At 48.3% G+C, this 22,114-nt stretch overlaps 1 protein-coding gene across 4 annotated transcripts in view; it reads left to right on the top strand.

Annotated features, from left to right (window-relative positions):
• The window catches only part of Arfgap3 (ARF GTPase activating protein 3), a 46,226-nt gene that overhangs the window by 13,674 nt on the left and 10,438 nt on the right, over positions 1 to 22,114 (top strand). For 2 of the 4 annotated variants that reach the window (XM_087558782.1, XM_087558780.1), the window contains exons 4-11: positions 1,414 to 1,545; positions 3,126 to 3,209; positions 5,114 to 5,201; positions 7,646 to 7,705; positions 11,127 to 11,173; positions 12,296 to 12,435; positions 19,814 to 19,942; positions 20,775 to 20,918. In XM_087558782.1, the coding sequence (XP_087414908.1) occupies positions 1,414 to 1,545; positions 3,126 to 3,209; positions 5,114 to 5,201; positions 7,646 to 7,705; positions 11,127 to 11,173; positions 12,296 to 12,435; positions 19,814 to 19,942; positions 20,775 to 20,918 (824 nt within the window). 4 annotated transcript variants of the gene reach the window in all.

Here is a 22,114-nt window from a genome sequence, read left to right as displayed (position 1 = left end):
GTGGGGCAAGAAGTCGGCTCAGGGGGCAGAAGCTCGGGTCATGTTTGTTCAGAAGCCATGGAGGGCCTGCTGGGCTGGGGATCTGGTAACAAGCAGGCTCCTCTTGTGGCCAAGTCGCAGCACAGCTGAAGAAAACAAATTAAAGAGAAAAGAACAGCGGCGTAGTGCTTTAAGGAAACAGAGAGCAGGCAAGGATGTATAAGAGCGGACATGCTTAAAACAAAAGGAGGTTCTTACCCTTGAAGGGGTGACCCCTGTGCATACACTGGAAATATGCGTATTTACACTAATTAGAGAGATGTAGGTCTCAAGTGGTAGAAACCTTTTCAATGAAGTGTGTGTGTGTGTGTGTGTGTGTGTGTGTGTGTGTGTGTGTGTGTGTGTAGCAGGGCATGGTAGGGTTCATTTTCTTCAGTGGTATAACCAGAGGATAGTTATTCAGGCTCCAGTAAATAGCCCCTGACCTGAACTCCGTGGGTCACACAAAAAGGCAAGGCCAACAGAAAACATGAAAGAAAGGGAGTTGTTGGGACGGGCAGTGACAGGGGGTACAAGAGGGTACAATATGAGCAGAGCACGTTAGACAAAGAAGAGGACAGTCTAGCCAGAAAAATCTTTTGAAGCAGTGCCGCCCCATTTGTTTCCAAATGATACCAACTGGCAACTGGAGTCCTTTCCCAGGTGCAGCTGAGCCAGGTGCAAGAAATTGTATGTGGTCCCATGTGGTCCCACACCTGGCAAGGCACCCCTGGCACCCAGCAAGCAGGGGCAGGAGGATCTCTGTGAGTTTGAGGCCAGCCTGGTCTACATAGGGAGTTCCAGGCCAGCAAGGATATATGGTGAAATGCTAGAAGAAAGAAAATGAAATTATATTAATATATATCTCAAAAAATTATGTCTCGGCTTAAATATTTAGAATCAAAATCCTAAGCCTAGGACTGGACCGATGACTCAGTGGTTAAGAGCACTGGCTGCTCTTCCAGAGGTCCTGAGTTCAATTCCCAGCAACCACATGGTGGCTCACAACCATCTGTAATGGGATCTGATGCCCTCTTCTGGTGTATCTGAAGACAGCAACAGTGTACTCACATACAGTAAATAAGTAAATCTTTATTTTAAAAAAAGATCCTAGGGGTTGGGGATTTAGCTCGGTGGTAGAGCGCTTGCCTAGGAAGCGCAAGGCCCTGGGTTCCGTCCCCAGCTCCGATAAGAAGAACCAAAAAAAAAAAAAAAAAAAAAAAAAGAAACTTCAGAAAAAAAGATCCTAAATCTAAAATACTGACTTCCAAAATGTAAAATCACCTTAGATCAGAATTTTCCCTCGACATTTTAAGCCCCTCATTCAGTAGCACAGTGACCACGAGGTCTGAGCTCTTGTGATATTTCTGTTAATTTGCCTGCTTTTCTCTTTAGTCTTCCTTCTTCCACCAGCATGGGTGTGCCACCAAGGACACCAACGCCAAGTACAACAGCCGTGCAGCTCAGCTCTACAGGGAGAAAATCAAGACTCTGGCCACCCAGGCCACCCGCAGGCACGGCACCGATGTGAGTCCCTTTGGTAAAGTGTTCCGTAATCTCTCTGAAGTCTCCTGGGAGGAGCCCAGGGTATGGGGCATGGTGGCCCCTCGTGGTGAGAAGGGCTCTGCTTTGTCAACTCACATGTGACCTGGACCAGCAGGTTATTCTTCAGTGACAGGGTCCAAAGCGGGAAGGCGAGGAGATGAGGAGATAGGGAAGCTGGGGGTTAGGTGACATTGCACAAGCCGGGTCTTAGGCCAAGCAAGTTTGTTAAGTAGAGCGCCTTGTACACAGTCTGCAAGGCAAATGTGACAGCTCGGCAGAGGCTACCATACAATGGACAATGTCAGCGGGAAGCTAGTCAAGCAGTGTTGAACAAAGGGAACCCAGGGTGTCTCACGTGTCACCGACTGAGCTCATTGCAGTCTTGGGACCGATGACCACAGCCCTTTAAGGAGCCAGAGTTGAGTTTCCAGGAGCTAAAGTCTTAGGTCCTCTAAGACTCTGGCCCCAGGCTGGTACAGAGTGACCCAGATGTTAGAAAAGGAACATTTTGTCCAGACACCTAGTCCTCAGCACGCTGGGACACTGAGGGTCACTGCTGAGGACTTAGGTTCCTTCCCGTGTCCCTCACACAGGCCATGACTCCCTTAACAATGCAGAGCTTTGGTTACTGTGCTCACCTTACTGTGCTCGCTTTAATGCTCCGAGCTGACTGGCACAGTGACATCCCTGCTCAGCAGGCAGAAGCAGGAGGAACCCAAGCCCAAGGCCAGCCTGGGCTATGAGACCCCATCTCAGCAGACAAAAGCAAGCACAGGGTTGCTCACAGCTAGGACCCTGGCTACTCAGAAGGAAGGGTAGGCAGAACACTTCAGTTGGGAGGCCGGTCTGATCTGCATGGTGTGTTCTAGGCCAGTCAGGGTCTTGAAAATGAAAAGATCATTAATCAATAAATAAAAGGATGACCTCATTCAGTGGTCGTAAGCTCGGAGATAGAACACGTGCTGCCTGGTATGAGAAAGACACGGGGCTGCAACTTCATGCTTCAGAAGTAGTTCATTAACTGCCAACCTTGTTTGCTATGTATTGGATTGCTCACCCATTGACTACGTACAGTCAGGGCTGAGCGGGAAGGTGCATCACGGCCCTCGGGAGCCTAGGAGCCCTCTCCCTGGGGCGTACTCAACATGGAAACCATCAGGAGAATAAGGAGCATGGCGGCTCCTAAGTGGGACAGGAGAGCCCCTCACTTGTGAGCACAGGACAGTGTGCCTGGTTCAGCCTCGCCCAGTAACACGCTTTCCCCAGAGCTGGTTTTTGCTGTGTGTCTGAAGATGGTTTAAAACTTCGGGAGTGCTGTGCTGAGGTCGCAAGCGACTTCCTGTGGACGAAGGTCGGGTGTGGAATCCAGGCTGAGCCAGGTCATGGTGGTTTAGAATCTGCGCTTACACCTTAACCTCCTAGGGGTGTGGAACTTTCTGGAACGATCCCTTCCTCTAGCAGTGTGCTCAGGGCCCTCTGGGTTGTGGGTGAGGGACTAGCTGCAGGTCCAGAGGGGAGCTAAGCTCCTCTCCCTGCTAAGCTCAGCTTTGTTTTTCTTCCAGCTGTGGCTGGACAGCTGTGCAGCTCCACCCGCATCCCCTCCTCCAAAGGAGGAGGACTTTTTTGCCTCTCACGCCTCTCTGGAGGTAAGTTTGCCACTTTGTTCTCAAGGTTTATTTTAAATTATGTGTATGTGTATAGGGGGTGGTAGGTGCGTGTGGCTGCAGTACCCATGAAGTCCAGAAGAGGGCGTCAGATCCCCAGGAGCCAGAGTTACAGTTGTGAGCCGCCATCCCTGGGTACTCAGGCCCTCTGCAAGAGCTTTGCAAGTTCTCAGCCACTGAGCAGTCTCTCCAGCCCTGCTTTTTATAATTTTAAAATGTGCTTATTCCGAAAGTTATAACAAGTATGCATTTGAGATGTTCAGTAAGATACAGGCTAGACTCAGGTTTAAGAGTCTAAGATGAACCCATGTTCCTTGAGTCATCACTGTGGTATGTGTTTGCACATGTGCAGGTGGAAGGCTCTAGATAGAAGTGTGTCAGGACACACACACACACACACACACACACACACCCCAGATTGCAGAGACAGTGACAGCCTAGCTCAGCAGGTCCTTCCAGTGTCTGACCTTGGTGACTAAGGACTTACTTATGTGCATATGTGTCTGTGTGTGCATGTGTGCAGTGTGTGAGCACTTGGTGCCTACAGAAGCCAGCAGAGGACATCCCTGGAGCTAGAGTTCCAAGTAGTCATGAGCTGCCTGGTATGGGTGCTTGGAACTGAACCTGAGTCCTCTGTAGGGACAGTGCTGTTAACCGCTGGCCTCTCCAGCCCCCCCCCCCCCAGATTCTGGTTTCTAATCCCCATCTTCCAGCAGAGGAGCCAGGACTACCTGTAGAAAAAAATGGCCGCTGAAAGTGAGGTGCAGCGAGAGGACAGGCGAGCTTTGTCCACTGGACCCAGGCAGAGTGGTCAGAGCTGGGCAGTCCGAGGCACAGCATCACTGCTGCCTCCCAGTCCAGGTGACCTTTGAGCACAGCGTGGATGGGGACAGGGCAGGTCTTCCTCACAGATCCTAAAGCATGTGTGGGAGTCCTGAGGAGGTGGAGCCCAGCTGTCAGGTCCTACAGGGGACACCTCCCAAGTCCAGAAAGAAAAGAGCGTGGCCCATTTGACCTTACGAGGGTCAGGGGACTGTTTCCAATGTTGAGTCACGTTGACACCGGCAAGGAAAGAACCAGGCTGCTACACAGCTCTGGACAGCACTCTTCAAAAGTTTCAAGGCCATGAGAGATGATCACAAGCTACAGAGGCAGGCGAGCTCCCTGCCCCAGGGTCCCCAAACCCTGAGGGAAGGAAGGCTGGAGCCCTGCTGAGCCCTCATGCTGAGGGTTGCTCCCTCTGTAATGGTTTCCCTCTGACTGATGTGCAAGACATTTTGATGCCAGCAGAGGCTGGGTGCACAGAAATGTTCTGTATGCACTGGCGCAGTTTTACACAAATCTGAAATTATTCCAGCTGTGTGTGGTAGTGCACATCTTTAAGCCCAGCACTAAGGAAGCAAAAACAAGCAGACCTCTGTAGGCTAGAGGCCAGTGGGTCTATAAAGTGAGTTTGAGTCTGGCCAGAGATGCAGAGTGAGATCCCGTCTCAAAACAGCAGCAGCAGGTCAGTTGGTCGCACCCTGGCTAGAGCAAGCACAAGGGCCTAGGTTCTACCCCCAGCACTGCATAAACTAGGTCTTGGTCATCTGTAAGCACTGGGGAGGTGAAAGGAGAAAAGGCAGACGTTCAGGGTCATCGTCTACCACAGTTCCAAGTTCTAGGCCAGTCTGGAATTCATGAGACTATGTCTCAAAGAAAAAAGAGGGGCGGGGGGGAGGGGGTAGTGTGAGAGAGAAAGACGAGCATTGAAGCGGGGCTGACGACACATGCCCATGCTCAAAAGGAACCCTGCACTGCTAAACACTCCCCCACCCCATGCTGGTGTGCGGTTAGTGGGGAGCCCTTGCTTTCCTGCTAACTAATGGCTTCTCTCACCTGCACAGGTCAGTGGTGCTACGCAGGCATCTGCACAGCCAGAGCCAGCCTCGTCAACACCGTGGGGCTTGGAAACTACTCCAGAAAAACACGAAGGTGGGTCCATGGAGTCACCCTAGAACGCTGCCTTGTGGTCTAGTGGCCAAGATCAGACTACCATAGTTCCCATAGAAACCTGTTGTGTTAGCCCATGGACCCAGGAAGGCCCCCACTAAGGTGTTAACTAGAGAAAAGGACAATTAGATTATTAGTTTCTGCTTTGATACAGTACGGAAGTGTGTGGACTTTTATAATTGGAAAACAAGATTTCAGAATTCTTTTTCAAATTTCATATAATTTTTTTTTTTTGGTTCTTTTTTTTCGGAGCTGGGGACCGAACCCAGGGCCTTGCGCTTCCTAGGTAAGCGCTCTACCACTGAGCTAAATCCCCAGCCCATTTTTTTAAAGCATTGTCTCCTTGCGTAGCCCTAACTGGCCTGGAACTCTCTGTGTAGACCAGGCTGTCTGTGAATTTGCAGAGATCCATTTGTCTGTGCCTTGGTAGGGCTGAGCTCAAAGGCCTGCACCCCCAAGCCTGGTAAGATTTCAGTTTTAAAACTGATAGATATTTCACAGTTAATAAGTCACATATACTTGGTGGCTATATTATAGAACCTTGTTTGTTTATTGGTTTTCAAGGCAGTCTCACGTAGCCCAGGCTGTCAGAAAATTCGTTAGGTTGCTGAGGATAACCGAATTCCTGGTCCGGCTGTACCTCGTGAGCGCCTAAATCACGGTGTGCGCTGCCACACCCGATTGTGTTTTTACTGTGACTGTGTTGTTAATCACATATGTATTAAAGATGACCTAAGTGGTATGTATAGCTGCCCTTCTGTTTTAAAGCTGAGTATCTTCCATAGGATGAAATATTACATAAATTAGCAATAAAGTGTCCTTCGAAAGCCAAGCAATGAACCTGGGATATGGGAAACAGGAAGGACACATGCTGGCTTCTGGAGGCCCTTGGGTTGGGGACATAGTAAGCCAGTGTCTGAAATGGATTGAAGTTGTGCCATCTGTCATAGGAAGGTTGGTAGAAGAGAGCCACTCCAGAAGCCACAGCTCAGCTTTCTGTTCCCTGGGACAGAAGTGGGCAGTCCATGGCTGAGTTTCACCCATGGCTTACAACCTGTGGCTTTCTTTTCCACATCCTGTGATTGAGCCACCTTGGAGGGAGACAGGTGTCTACCTGGCATCTTCCCCTACTCCCAGTCTCTCCTGGGGCTGCAACTCCAGGTGCTGCCATTGGCCACGCCCGGCACAGTTGTTTTCTGTGTTTGTCTCCAGCCTAGTACAGTACACCCTCTTCTGGAGATTGCCGGGCCCTGCAGGTTGCATGTAACATGTGTCCTGGTGGAGGGGAGTGTGGAACCCACGTGCCCTTGGTAACACAGTGTCCTCACTGTAAACTGAGGCCAGGGTGGTAGCACATGCCTGTCTCAGCACTGGGGAAAGGCAGGAAGATCAGGGTTCAGTGCCATCCTTGGCTTTATTGGGAGTTCAAGACCGGCCCAAGGTATATGAAACCCTGCCCAAAGCAATTACAAAATAGAACAGTAAATGATATCAGTTGAGGAAAAAAAAACCTACTAATTTTCATTCTATAAAACCAATATTTTAAAAATACATTTGCATTTAGTAGACTTTTCTCTCTCCCTCTCTCTAAGATGGACCCCTGTAGCTCAGGTTGCCTCACACGTGCTCTTTTGCTGACTGTCCTGCCTCCAGCTGCTGGGGGCTGAGACTGCAGAAGGACACCAACACACAGACTTTTACAGTACTTTGAAGTCAAATTGCTCATGACAAGGAGGAGCTCGTGGGGAGGGTGGTCCCAGAGTCAGGGCACTAGTCTAGTTGGATAGGGGAAGAGTGCTGTTCTCTGCAGCTTCTCAGTGTGCTTACAGCACTGCTGGTCTAACCGCAGAGAGCTTTCACATATGTCTCCCAGAGGCAGGTGGCGATGTTTGATACATGACCACTGCACACTGTACGCATGTGTCGAAGTATTAGAGTTTGTCTCATACATACATAAGATTATTATATGTCAACCTGAAAGAAAATAGATTTAAAAACATGAAGGTCCACATGGTGCCCACACCTTTAATCCCAGGATTCAGGAGGCATAGGCAGGCAATCAGCCTGGTTTACAGAGTGAGTTCTAGGACAGCCAGGGCTACAGAGAGAAACCCTGACTCAAACAAACAAACAAAATTATAATAAGGTCCACATGGTGGCTCCCACCCTTAGTCCTTTAATCTCAGCGCTCTGAGTTCACACAGCCTGGTTTCCCTAGTAAAACCCCATCTTCCTGGTGCTGAGGAGTGGGGCTGGAGCTCAGTGGTCATATCCGCTTGTCACGCGCACGTACCATAAACAGCCATACTGCTGAGCTAGAACATGGGATAGACCAGGCAAGGTAACACAGAAGCAGCAGGAAATGTCCCACATCAGAGGGTTTTCCAGGAATGTCTTCGTCATTAACATCAGTGTTTCCCTTTCAGGTGGGCCGGGACAAGGGCCAAGTGTGGAAGGGCTGAACACCCCTGGGAAGACTGCACCTGGTAATATGCTCAGGGCCCTGGGTCCCTCTTTGCTTCTGCATCTGTCTCAGTTCTTAGAGTGAGCCAGCATTCTGACGGAACCCATTCCTGAGTTTTATCAGACAAAGCTGCTTTTCCATATAGCAGTGTTCCTTGAAATGCTGGTTCACAAACATGCCTATGCCAGGCCAAGCTCAGTGTCTTATTTTTAAGGAATTATAGTCAGATATTGATGTTTATTACATTTTTATGTATTAGAAAGTAGCAACATCAGTGGAAAATAACTAGACCTTCTGGTTGTTTTCATCAACTGTCCGACTCCACAGAGTTGGGAAACAGATGAAAAAGGAGTCTAAGGCAGAACAATGGAAACAGAGTTCCCTGTGGGCACACTTCACACCTGACCTCACACCTGGATGTCCTTCACACCTGGGTGCCCTTCACACCTGACATTCTGAGCTAGTGTATCCTCAGGGCTGCAGTGGGGGACTTACATGCTTTTACTCCACCATAGAGGTGTGAGTGTGTGTTGGAGTGGAACCAGAGCTTCATGTATACTAGGCAAGGGCTCTACCACTAAGCTCTACCCAGCCCAAGATTTTATTCTTCCCAGGTCACTAAAACATAATTCTAAAAGCAGAATGTATAGCTGTCGATTGAAAATGACACAGAAGGGGTTGAGGATTTAGCTCAGTGGTAGATCCCTTGCCTAGCAAGCACAAGGCTCTGGGTTTGGTCCCCAGCTCCAAAAAAAAAAAGAAAAAAAAAAAAAGAAAATAACACAGAAAATGATAATGTAAAGAAACTCTATACAGTGTGTATTTTTGTGAAATTTTACAAATGTTGCTAATAAGGTCTTAGTGGGAAAGAGGCAGCTACTGGATGACAGGATGCTTCCCATGTCTCAGGGGCTGACATGAGGTCTGTGCATGAGTCAATAAGCAAAGTCCAGCCCGTGAATTCATGCCGCACAGTGCTGGGCTGGGTTATTAAGGGACTGACTACACCTCGTTGTAGAGCTCCTGCCTCCGCTGCAGCCAGGCATTGATTGCCAGTGCCACAGCAGTGATGATGGTCATGGCACTGACGGGATAGGAGATGGTGTTGACAGGGTGGGGGTGGGGTGGCATATGCAAGGGGGAACAGTAAAGAACGGCCAACATGACCGCTCCACGGTCTGGTAACGGGAAAGGTTTTATGAATAAGAACAAGAGAATATCTGAGGTGCGTGGAATAGTCCAGAGCAGAGTGGAAAAGAAGCAGACTGGACATGGCCAGGGCTGTCTGCAGGGAAAGGACAGAAAGCCAGAGCTAGAAGGTGTATTAACTCTGGGGATGGGGGTAATAAAGACAGCAGGACTCTGAGGGGGGGCAGAAGTACTACCAAGTACTAGAGGCACTGAGGGAGACTGGAGGCCCACATGGGCTTTGATATGCAGACACAGGTATAAGTTAGTGGGGGAGCCATATATCCCTTCTGCCAGAGGTAAGGGAAATGACTCCTTTTGGGAGACAGGAATCAGTTTTATGCTGACTTTTTCTCTGACCTCCGAAATCCTCCTGAAGTCTAGTTTGAGTTCCTTTATAGACATCTGGACAGCCTGAAACCTTGAGACCTAGCAATGGGGATGAGGATGAGGATGGGGATGGTGGTGGTGAGGATGATGATGGTAGTGGGGGGGTGTCTGTGACGTGATGGTGAAGATGACAGAGCACTTGCCTAACGTGCATAAAACTCTGTGGTCTAACCCTAGCAACGAAAACACACGCAAAGAAAATTAGGACCACGGACAGCGTCCAGCAGCAGTGTACTTGCTTCTCGGTACTCCTGAGGCCCTGGCTTCAGTCCCCAGCACCAAAATCTTTTTTTTAAAGAAAGAATCAAGGGGTTGGAAATTTAGCTCAGAGGTAGAGCGCTTGCCTAGCAAGCGCAAGGCCCTGGGTTCGGTCCCCAGCTCCGAAAAAAAAGAAAAGAAAAAAAAAAGAAAGGAAGAATGAAAGGCAGGCGGGCACAGTTATTACCTGGTCACCAGGGCTTTGGGGTAGAAGAAAGGTTCTTGTCAGGAGTGGAGCTTGTCACATCAGTCCATGCCCTGGCACATGCAGCACAGCCCTGGGATCTCCACTGTCCACAGATACCTCATCAACTTGATAAGGCTTCACAGAGGAGTGGAACCTGTCCACACCGAGGTTAGGGAGCTGTGGTTTTTAATCAGGGAGGTGTGATCTGAGGACTGAGGCTGGCAGGGTGCCAGGCTCTCACTGTCATCCCCTGGCAGTCTTTACCTGGGAGCAAATGACAGAGGTTGCCAGAAACTGTCACAGAATGTAGCTGGAGCCCAAGTTGGACAGAGCTTAGTTGGCACCTGGTCTGACAGTGCCACACAGGGATGGCAAACAAGGCTCAGGGTGAGGGTAGAAACCAAGAGGCCACAGGCAGCAGAAAAGTCATCCAAAGAAACCACAGGAATGGGGCCTGGAGAGATGGCGCTGTGGGGACGAGCACTGGCTGCTCTTGCAGAGGACCTGACTTCCCCCGAGTTCCCAGGTTGAGCACTCACAGCCATCTGTAAGCCTGGTCTCAGGGACTCCGATGCCTTCCTCTGGCCCCTGTGAGTGCCAGGCACAGAGATGGACACAGGTGTATATGAGGCAGATGCCCCACACATAAAATGGAAAAAAGAGTCTTGGAGAGCTGACATCAAGCCATGCCATATGCACAGAGGAAGGAAGCACGCACCTGGAAAGCGCACACCCCGGGAACCACACACCAGGCCCAGGCCCCTCACCTGATGGCAGCCGTGCTTAAGAGCTTTTGGTGTGGATAATTGAATAGAAGAGATTATTCCTCTTAAAATTTATTTTATTGCATTTTATTTATTTGTGGAGGGGGGGTCCATATCATGGCATGTGTGTAGAGGTCAGAAGACAGCTTGCAGGAGTCCACCACATGGGTCCCTGGGATCAGTCAGGTCATCAGGCTCGGCAGCAAGCGCCTATGCTTGATGATCCATCTCACGGAAGAGCGTTTTGAAGGCTGCTGTGGAGAAGCACCTCCTGGGGAGCTCTGGGTCTCTATTGTGGTGTTGAGCAGTCTGCTCTGAGTTGGGGTGCTGCATGCCCACACCTGTGCGGACGAAGCCCCAGCCTAAGAGCATGCAGACGTGGAGTTGGGGATTTAGCTCAGTGGAAGGCCCTGGGTTCGGTCCCCAGCTCCGAAAAAAGAAAAGACAAAAAAAAAAAGAGAGAGAGCATGCAGACGTGAGTTTTCTAGACCACAAGCAAGCAAGGCACATTCATACCACTTCTAGAACAGAGGAGCCAGGTATGATTTCTGCATATCTGACAACAGAGAGGCCAGGTATGATTTCCGCATATCTGACAACAGAGGAGCCAGGTATGATTTCTGCATATCTGACTTGATTTTTTTTTTTTTTAGCAGAGGTTTCATCCATTATAAAAAAGAAGCCAAATCAAGCAAAAAAAGGAGTAAGTATCACGTTATGTAAAAATACAGGACTTTGGTTCTCAAACTAGAACCAAACTAGAAGCCCTTTCTCCTGTGTTTTTTTCTAAACTGGAGTATATTCACTGTACAATGTACTGACTTTCACAAGCCAGAGTGGTGGTGCACACCTTTGATCCCCGTGCTTGGGAGTCAAAAGCCAGCGGATGTCTTTGAGTTGGAGGCCAGCCAGAGCTACACTGAGACTTTGTATCAAAAAGCTATGTGGAGACCCCATCTCACCCTAATCAGAACAGTATTCTGAGCCATAATAGAATTAATGGCTGTTTTATTTACTGAGACGAGTTGAATTATATTTAGTACTTTCTAGAATGCATGTGTCTTAGTCAGGGTTTCTGTAGCTGTGAGGAAACACCATGACCAAAGAGCAGGTTGGAGAGAAAAGGGTTTCTTCAGCCACACTTCCACATTTCTGTATTGAAGGAAGTCAGGACAGGGACTCAAACAGAGCAGGAACCTGGAGGCAGAAATGGATGCCGTGCAGAGGCCATGGAGGGTGCTGCTTACCGACTTGTTCCCATGGCTTGCTCAGCCTGCTTTTTTATAGAATCCAGGACCGACAGCCCAGGGGTGGCCCCACACACAATGGGCTGGACCCGCTAATTGAGAAAATGCCTTACAGCTGGGTCTCATGGAGACATTTCCTCAACTGAGACTCTTTCCTCTCTGATGACTCTAACTTATGTCATATTGACAGAAAACCAGCCAATACAGCATGTTTGGCCTTGTTTTTCTCCTGTTTGTGACTCTGAAGTGTAGCTATATCCTGTAAGGGTCAGGAGGGTGGTTCTATGAATAATTTCCCATTAAGGTGATGCCCTGCAGAGTCACTCCTGAGGCAGGGTTGGGGTGAGAGCACCCCCACTTTCCCACACTGCCTCTCACCTCACTAGGTGGTGGCTAATGCCTTGAATCAAGTGAAGCCCACCTGCCCCACTCTTTCTCCCCTAGAGCGTGTTAAGCCTCCCAGAGCAGAGAGGGCCTAACGCTTGTCACAGGCCCGGCAGGTCACACAGACCTGAGAGTACGTAGTGCAGGTGTAGCTCTTAACTGCCCCAGGTAGAATAAAATCTTATATGTTTCAGCTTGGAGCCAAAAAAGGGAGCTTGGGAGCCCAGAAACTGACAAATACATCCTTCACTGAGATCGAAAAGCAAGCTCAGGCTGTGGATAAGAGGAAGGAGCAGGAAGACCTGGCCAGGGGCACCCCGAAGGAAGAGTCCATGTGAGTGCATTTGCTTTCTCTAACACACCTTAGCGGGGAGATGTCTATGCCTTGACTTGGTTTGTTTCCCAAATACCTTGAATTTCTGCTGAGTGTGCTATGTAGGGTGTAGTTTCATGGAAGTTTGTCATACAGGCATGTGGGTTGGAAAGGACAGGACTGCTGGCTCTGGAGAACAGCAGTGGTCCCTGGGAGATCCATGGGCAGGAAGAGCACATGGGACAAAATGTCAGGGAAATGCTACTTCTTACCCAGAAGACAACTGCAACAGAAAAGACAGGCTGAGCCACCCCAACAGCCAGGCACTAAGGTGGGGTGCAGAAAGGCGGACCAGAGGCTGATGTCCTCTGGTCATTAATCTCTCATGCTATTCTGGGGCCAAAAGCTGATGGCTTCAGGCAGCTAATTCCTGGGATTAGGAAAAAGAAACTTACTTGGGCTCTTTTCTCTTTGATTCGTGGGAGAGAGCTGGCCAAGTGAGAGACTTGGAGATCCTTAACTCATAATGAGCCAGAGAGAAAGAAAAGACTAAAGAAGGGTAGGTAGGTAGGTAAGTCAGGCACACACAGAGACAGGCACACTGGATGAAGCTGAGGAAGACTGCACTGCCCACTTTATTGTTGTTCTTAGTTTCTATGCTCTCTCGGGATAATCGATCACATGGGTTTCTGAGCACTTTTACATCCCATAGTTCATAGTAAATATAAGGCAATGGCTCATGTCATGGATCAATAAGGTTTAGGGAGTTACAGCAGAACTGTTTACATGTCTTTCCATTCAGAATAGCACTTGACTGAATATTCCTTATTTATTTTCTAGCTCCATAAGTTCACTATAAGTTTAAATCAATAGTTTTTGTCACAAGTTAGCACAGTTTGTCAAGAGACAATTCATCTGCCTTATCTTATTATTTTGAAGTCTTTTTTTTTTGGTTCTTTTTTTTCGGAGCTGGGGACCGAACCCAGGGCCTTGCGCTTCCTAGGCAAGCGCCCTACCACTGAGCTAAATCCCCAACCCCTTGAAGTCTTATATAAACTAGTCAATCTTTTATTTTCTGCCCTTGCACCTACAATAAATTTCCCATTCTCAGTTTATGACCTTTAGTTACCAGACAGTGGCCTCATTTCTAACCTAGAAGGAATGTTTTTCCTTGATTGTAAATTTGTTCCAAGCCTGTTTTCCTTCCCTAGTGAAATTAGCCTGTGACACATAAGTTTACAGAGCTCTTTTTGTAGCTTTCATTCTATAGGGAGCTTGAGATTACTTTTATCAGTTTAGGAGTTATATAAAATCATTATCAGGAATTATGAAACCATCGACCGATCTATACAGCATTACTACATGAGAGTACATCTACATATCCATCTGCAGGAGATCTGCCCCGTAGGGTGGGCTGATATGTTGAGCTTGATCTGCAGGAGATCTGCCCAGTAGGGTGGGCTGACGCCCAGGCTATATAACTGTGGCAACAAAGGCATCTCAGCAGTGAGAAGCAATTCTTCGATGAAGTCTCTGGGGACTTTGCCTCTAGTACACACCCATTGCTGCCATGCAAAATGGTGGGCCATCTCCAGAAACTCACTTGCTTGCCATAGCCTTTCCTAGATGGCTTCTGTCATGACCCCTTTGGGGATCAAACAACCCTTTCACAAGAATCACCTAAGACCATCAGAAAACACAGATATTTACATTACAATTCATAACAGTAGAAAAATTAGTTATGAAATAGCAATGAAAATAATTTTAAGGTTGAGGATCACCATAACATGAGGAGCTGTATGAAAGGTCGCAGCATTGGAAAGGCTGAGAACCACTGGGCTAGTGGCACAGTACATACCTAGCTTGCAGGAGGGCTCACACAGAGAGATTGTCAGGAATGCTGGTAGCACACAAACGATTGTAATACTGTTGGTAGCAATGGGAAATCAATGAGGCTCAGGCTGTAACTCAACTGTAGAGCACTTGTCCAGAGTATACGAGCGCACTAATTGCATGAGCCCCAGATGGGCAGAGTAAAAGGAGCCTGAACATGTCTCCTGGTGACTAAGACCGAGTGCGACCTTGCAGTGCAATTTTGTTGAGCTATCAGAAGAATGAATACATGGCTGTGCTTTGAAAGTTTATACATGCAAAGCTGCACAGGGTATGATCCTCCTCCAGGAAACATCCAACAAGATCACACTGCCAGAGACGGAGGGGCAAGAGGGGCTGCCAAAGCAAAGGGGAGGACAGCAGGGCCCTAGGGAGCTTTTTGTTTGCTTTCTTTAAATGTATTTATTTCTATGTGCACACACACATACTTAAAGTCACTGCATGTGTGGAGGTCAAAGAACATGCAGGAGTAGATTTTCTGTCTATTAGGTGGGACCCAGGAATCAACTCAGGCTGTCATATTCAGCAACCTCTTCTCCTCCTGTCCAGGGAACCTCACTGGACCATCTTCTGTGCACTGATTTTCTGTAAATTCTCTCCCTCGGATTCCTGTCTCTGTGTGGTCTGTCTTCCATAGAGTTTCCCTTCTGTGAGGACTGTCTTCCATGGAGTCTTGTTTTTGTGTGGACTGTATTCTTTGGAGTCTTGTTTCTGTGTGGACTGTTGTCTGTGGAATTTTCTTTCTGTGAAGACTGTCTCCTGTGGAGTCTTCTTTCTGTGTACACTGTCTTCCGAAGAGTTTTGTTTCTGTGTGGATTGTCTTCCCTGCAGTCTTGTTTCTGTGTAGACTGCCTTCCATGGAGTCTTGCTTGTGTGTAGACTGTCTTCTGTGGAGTCTTGTTTCTGTGTAGACTGTTTTCCCTGGATTTTTGTTTCTGTGAGGACTGTCTTCCATGAAGTCTTGTTTCTGCGTGGACTGTCTTCTCTGGAGTCTTGTTTCTGTGTAGACTGCCTTCCATGGAGTCTTGTTTCTGTGTAGACTGCCTTCCATGGAGTCTTGCTTGTGTGTAGACTGTCTTCTGGGAAATCTTGTTTCTGTGGGGAATGTCTTTTATAGAGTCTCGTTTCTGTGAGGACTGTCTTCTGTGGAGTCTTGTTTCTGTGTGGACTGTTTTCCGTGGTGTCTCATTTCTATCTCGACTGTCTCCTGTAGAGTCTTCTTTCTGTGAGGCCCACCTTCTGTGATGTTCTGATTTTGTGTGAGCTGTCTTCTGTGATGTCCTGTGTCTGTGGGCACTGTTTTCTGTGGTGTTCTGTGTCTGTGGGCACTGTTTTCTGTGGTGTTCTGTTTCTATGTGGACTAATTTCTGTGGTGATTGTTTCTGTGTAGACCATCTCCTGTGGACCCTTGTTTCTGTGTGGACTGTCTTCTGTGGAGTCTTATTTCTGTGTGAACTAGTGTCTGTGGAGTCGTCTTTCTGTGTGGACTGTCTTCTGTGATGGCCTGTTTTTGTGGAGACTGTCTTCTGTGGTGATTGTTTCGGTGTGGAGTAACTTCTATAGACTCTTGGATTTATATGGACTCTCTTCTGTGGAGTCTTGTTTCTGTATGGTCTGTCTTCTATGCTGCTTGTATCAGTGTAGCTTGTTTCCTGTGATGTTCTTCTGTTCCTGTATGGACTGCCTTCCCTGGAGCTTTGTTTCTGTGTGGACTGTCTCCCGTGATGTTTTGTTTCTATGTGAACTATCTTCCATGGAGTCTTGTTTTTATGTGGACTGTCTTTTGTGGAGTCTTGTTTCTGTGAAGACTGTCTCCCGTGATGTTTTGTTTCTATGTAGACTGTCTTCCATGGAGTCTCATTTCTATGTGAACTGTTTTCTGTGGAGTCTTGTTTTTGTGTGTACTGTCTTCTATGGACCCTTGTTTCTGTGTGGACTGTCTTCTGTGGACTCTTATTTCTGTGTGGACTACTGACTGGGGAGTCTTGTTTCTGTGTGAACTGTCTTCTGTGATGGCCTGTTTTTGTGTAGACTGTCTTCTGTGGTAATTGTTTCTGTGTGGGATATCTTCTGTAGAGTCTTGGATTTATGTGGACTCTCTTCTGTGGTGTCTTGTTTCTATATAGATTGTCTACTATGCTGCTTGTATCAGTGTAGATTGTCTCCTGTGACATTCTGTTCCTGTGTGGGCTGCCTTCCCTGGAGTCTTTTTTCTTTGTGGATGGTTTCTGGTAAAATCTTATTTCTGTATGGACTGTCTTCCATGGAATGTTGCTTTTGTGTAGACTGTATTCCATGAAGTCTTGTTTCTGTGTGGACTGTCTTCCATGGAGTCTTGTTTTTTTGTGGAATGTCTCCTGTGAAATCTTGTTTCTACGTGAACTGTCTGCTGTGGAATCTTCTTTCTGTGTGGACTGTCTTCTGTGATGTCTTGTTTTTGTGTGGACTGTTTTCTGTGGTGATTGTTTCGGTGTGGAGTATCTTCTATGGAGTCTGGGTTTTATGTAGACTGTCTTCTGCAGAGTCTTGTTTCTGAATGGACTGTCTTCTCTGCTGCTTGTTTTTGTGTAGAATGTCTCCTGTGATGGTTTGTTTCTGTGTGGAGTGACCTCTGTGAAGATTTGTTTCTGTGTAGACTGCCCTCTGTTATGATTGTTTATGTGTGGACTGTCTCCTGTAATGTCCTGTTTCTGTGTGAGCTGTCTTCCGTGATGTCCTATTTCTATGTGGACTTTCTTTTGTGGCAATTGTTTCTGTGTGTAGTATCTTCTGTAGTGATTGTTTCTGTATGGACTGTTCTCCTTAGAGTCTTGGCTCTGTGTGGACTGTCTTCTGTGGAGTGTTGGTTCTATGTAGACCATCTTTGGTGATATCCTGTTTTTGTGTGAGCTGTCTTCTGTAGTGCTTGTTTCTGTGTGGTCTGTCTCCTGTGATGATTTGTTTCTGTGTGGACTGTTTTCTATGGTGTTCTGTGGACTGTCTTCTGTGGTGAACTGTTCCTGTGTTGATTGTCTCTTGTGGTATCTTGTTTCTCTGTAGACTGTCTTCCATGGAGTCTTGTTTCTACGTGGACTGTCTTCTGAGGGACTCTGGTCTTCATGTGTTTTGTATTTGCCTTAGCTAGAATTGTACAATACTGTACAATGAGGGAAATAAATAACACTATTTCGTGAGGTTCTTTCAAGGTACAGCTTAGATGACATTTATTGAAATTCTGACAACAGTACCTGGAGCACAGTAGGAGTTCAGTGAGTGTGACCAGCACACAGTAGGTGCTTGGCCAATGTAACTTGTTCCCATTAGTGCTGATGATGGTTTGCTGAATGAAACTTAGAAGGTAAGCCCAGATGGTCTGAAGTTCTTTCCCTGTTCAGCTCTCAGAAGACCAGGGGCAGCACTGACCTTTGTAGACAGACCGTCTCCAGAATGGAGAGTTGACTTGAATCTCTCTCTTTTCATTGGTTTCTGACCTGGGCAGAGGCAGGTTAGCTGGCTGATGGGAAGCCTGTGCTGCTGGGGCTGGTAAAGTCAGAAGCCTGGTGCTGACAAGAGCTTTGGGAAGTGCCCACGCCCTCCTTTGTGTGGTCAGGTAGCTGAAGAGGCAGGACACAGGGAGATTAGCATGGGTAGCGCTATACCCACCTTCCATGTGTCTGTCCTTAGGATTCATTGAAAACACATTGATGAGGCTTGGCTTGTAGCTGTTGGGTAGAGACTTTGCCGCCATGCAGGAAGCCTCTGGGCAGAGGTGCAGGGTGGGAGGGAAAGAGTGATTTACCTGGGAAGCCCTTTGGTAGCTCTGTTGCCTTTCTCTAGGATAATCAAGTGATTGGCCACCCATCACTGCTGTGTAGACCTGTCTCGCCCCTCTGGGAAAGTGAGGGTGCTACTCTGGAAGCCATGTGTCTAGTGGTTGTGACTAGTTACAGTTGAGTCAGTGGACATTAGCATGTCCTGCATTGTCACACTGAGAAGATAGTGGCCCTGGCTGGGCTTCATCCTGCCTGGCTACACTGCCTGCGTCTGAGCATCCTGCAGCCCAACCTCAGCAGAAGGGAGGACATGCTTGAGAGCCAGTGCAATCCCGCTCACCGTGGTCCCCATAGCTCTCCTGTCATCTCCAGAGGTCTGCTGCGGCAGTTTGATCAGGCTGTGACATCAAAGCCACCCGCTGTTTCACTGTTGCTTTGTTAAGGAAAATGATACTAAGAAGGTTAAAGAAAAAAGACACCTGCCAGGTCAAAGCCAACCTAAGAAATCCCGTGTCTTGTTACAGAGGGAAAGAGCAAAACCAGGTCTAGAGTTTCTCCGGTAGGATGTCCTCTGTCCTGCCTGGCATGTCCCAGGAGTCACTTTGCCTAGAGTTCTGCCAGGCTTGCTGGTTAGGGGTCCTAGCACTGTCCCGGGCTTTGGGGAACAGATGGTAGCATGTTGTCTCTTCTCCTGGCACTGAGCTCCCGTCACTGTCTTGCTGCACATCTCTGCCCCTGCTGCTGGAGGTAGAGCTCTCTTTATGAGCCTAGGTATGGCCTGCACTGTGGAAGCCTGGGAGCAAGGGCGATGTGCACACACCCTCCAAACGAGTACAGCTGGGCGCATGGGATGGTTCAGCAGGTTAAGGCCCTCGCTGTGTAAACTGGTAACCTGAGTTCAGTCCCCAGAACCAAAGGTGAGAGAGAGTTGACTCCACAAGTTGTCCTCTGATCTACACACACACACACACACACACACACACACACACACACACACCATGGCATATGTGTGCCCCAACCACCCCACATATAAGAACATGTGTGCACACAATAATAAAATGGTTGGGTTTCTCTGTGTAGCCCTGGATGTCCTGGAACTCACTCTGTAGACCAGGGTCACCTCAAACTTAGAGATCTGCCTCCTGAGTGCTGGGATTAAAGGTGTGTGCCACCATGCCCAGCCTAATAAGTGGTTTTAAAGCTAAAGACCTTGGCTGGATAGGTAGTGACTATCCATTTAAATGCTCTCAGAAGCCTAATACATAAATTATTTGAAATGCAGCTAATGATTTATATATTTATGAAATCAATTTTAGATATATTTTCATTTTTTTAATTAAAAAGTATTAATGGAATGTATGCTGTCTATATGTGGGAGTCTGCACATTCATGCAGGTGCCTTCCACGGTCAGAAGAGGGCGTCAGATCACCTGGAGCTGGAGTTAGAGGTGGTAGCTCCCATAATTTCATCGTAAGAAACATGGATGAGTAGTACTAACCTGCTACACTGGTGTGTCCCAGGGAAATGCGATCCGATGTCAGGCAGAGGGAGGACCCTGTGGGGAGGAGACTGAGCCATGCACCATGGGACCAGACAAGCAGAAGAACAGCCAAAAAGACCTGAGCTCGTGTTTGAGAGTCAAGGCCCTGGTGTGAAACTGATGTGGGAGTTACAGTCTCTGGACTGCCTGTGATTTTAATGCAAGGCCACGGTTTTTAAAGCTGAACTAAGGAGAATGTGCGTTTCCCGGCAGTGTTTCATCGTTGCGATTGGCCTACAAGGATCTGGAAATTCACAAGAAGCAAGATGAAAGACTGAACCTGAGTGGCCAGAAGAAGGCGGAAGCTGAGCGGCTGGGCATGGGCTTCGGAAGCTGCAGAGGGTAGGGTCTGCTGGGCCCGGGTAGCCCAGGGCTGTCTGCTCATGATGAAGGGTCGGCCCGGGGCTCATTTCCTCAGTGTTCTCTGCTTCCTTGCTCTTGGCTTTACTGTGGTATTTAGTACAGTATAGCAAGGGCTGGAGCTGCATAGGTGAGGTGTGCACAAAGCCCTGAGCTGGAAACAGGATTGGGGATCCACTCAAGGCCATTCTGTGCTCCAAGGGTCCTTCCTTGCTTGCCTCAAAACAACCAACCAGGGGTTGGGGATTTAGCTCAGTGGTAGAGCGCTTGCCTAGCAAGCACAAGGCCCTGGGTTTGGTCCCCAGCTCCGAAAAAAAGAGAAAAGAAAAAGAAGAAGAAAAAAAAAAAAAACAACCAACCAATAAGGAAGGGTGGGTTGAAGCTTAGTGCCGTGTGCCTCAAAGCTAAGCTCTCAGGACGTAGAGGCAGGAGGATCAGAAACTTTAAGGCCAGCCTGAGACAGGGTGTGTAGCTCATGTAGGCTACGTGAGACAGGGTGTGTGTGTGTGTGTGTGTGTGTGTGTGTGTGTGTGTGTGTCATGACAAATGGCACATGTGGTTCTTGGTGAGAAGGAACTAGGTCTGAGTGTCTGTAAAGTGCGCACTGGAATGGGTGCCATGAGCACACCCTTTGTATGTGGCTGTCTTCCTGGCAGTTCAGCCCTCACAATGGCTTCCAGTTTCAAAAGCTCACCCAGCCTCCTGATCGTCTGTGTTTGTTCAGAGTATACCTAAAGTAGCCTTTTGTTGGGTAAGGCACAGCCTTTAGGAAGCCAGTGATGTAATAGTCCCTGTTTTATTCTATCCTTTCAAGTGGCATCTCCCACTCAGTGACCTCAGACATGCAGACCATCGAGCAGGAGTCACCCACACTGGCAAAGCCAAGGAGGAAGTACCAGGAGGACCCAGAGGACTCGTACTTCAGCTCCAGCTCCAAGTGGTCTGAGCAGAGCAGCAGGTATGGGTGTGTTAGGGACCTTCCTTAGGAGTCAGCACAGCCCAGCGCCTGGCGCCCTCTGAAAGCTCTGGCTGACAAGTGTCCATGTGTAGGAGCGAAGGCTAGGGAAACAGTGTAAGGAGTTGGATTTACAACTAGGAAAATGTTTGTAGATATAGTTAAAAACTGAGCTCTAAAATTAGAGCTGGGTGAGAAGTGGAGAGGCCTGTCTCCGGGGCTGGAGCACACCCAGACCCTTCAGCAGCTTCTGTGGTAGAACACTGGCTTCTGGAAGCTACCAGCAAGTCCAGTATGAATGGCATTTGTATATGAATCTATTCATGAGAGCCATGACTGTTCTCTGAAGGGAACATGGTACTAGGACAGCCTGGTCCTGCCCTTTTGTGTCTATTGTCTGGCAAAACCTATGGGGGCATAGGCTAACTGTGGTTGAAGACAAGTGTCATGTTAAATAGAGTTGTATTGTCAGGTCACCCAGAAGCTGATTTTACAGGAAATTGGGATAGTTATGACATAACATGTGGGCACAGAAAGCCGGAGCCCAGGTTGAATGCTGGCTGTGTCATATGAGAACCACATAGCAATGACCAGGCTATTAAAGCACCCCATGCTGCAGCTTCCTCGTCTATGAAGGATCCCGGCAGTGCCTGCCTTGCAGGATCCATAGGGAGAGCTACAGAGTACGTGGCTCTTCCGCTGTCTGGCTTCTCCTAGAGCCTGTGAACTCATCCAGACATGTGGCTCCGTGACTGGCCAGGTGGGCATGCATCAACCATGCCCAGGACCTTTTCACATCCAGAGTTGGTGAGGATGGGACACATCTGTCGGCAATGGTGCTGCCACAATCACACACCCATCCTGGTGTCACGGGGCCAGCAGCCATGGATTTTGAAGGAAGAACGGTTGTAGGTTATGTTATCGATAATCAACTGTGAAATTGTTGGCTTTCCTATCGAGGCTTCTAGGAAAGGCACTGTGTGGACAGCTCTCTCCGTGTGTGTGTGTGTGTGTGTGTGTGTGTGTGTGTGTGTGTGTGTGTGTGTGTGTTAAGCTCAGCTCCAAGCTACTCGAGTCTCAGTATTGGAGAAAGGGAACCTCTAGCTCCTGGTTGGCCTCGTCCCAAGGCTGCCTGCTCCAGTCTAACCTGCATGTGCTTCAGCAGCATACGTGGCTCTGTCCATACTGTGCCATTGGAA

Source organism: Rattus norvegicus, chromosome 7 (assembly GCF_021556685.1).
Source record: "Rattus norvegicus strain SHRSP/BbbUtx chromosome 7, alternate assembly SHRSP_T2T, whole genome shotgun sequence".
NCBI classification, from domain to species: Eukaryota; Metazoa; Chordata; class Mammalia; order Rodentia; family Muridae; genus Rattus; species Rattus norvegicus.
This window is presented reverse-complemented; position numbering and strand designations above follow the sequence as displayed.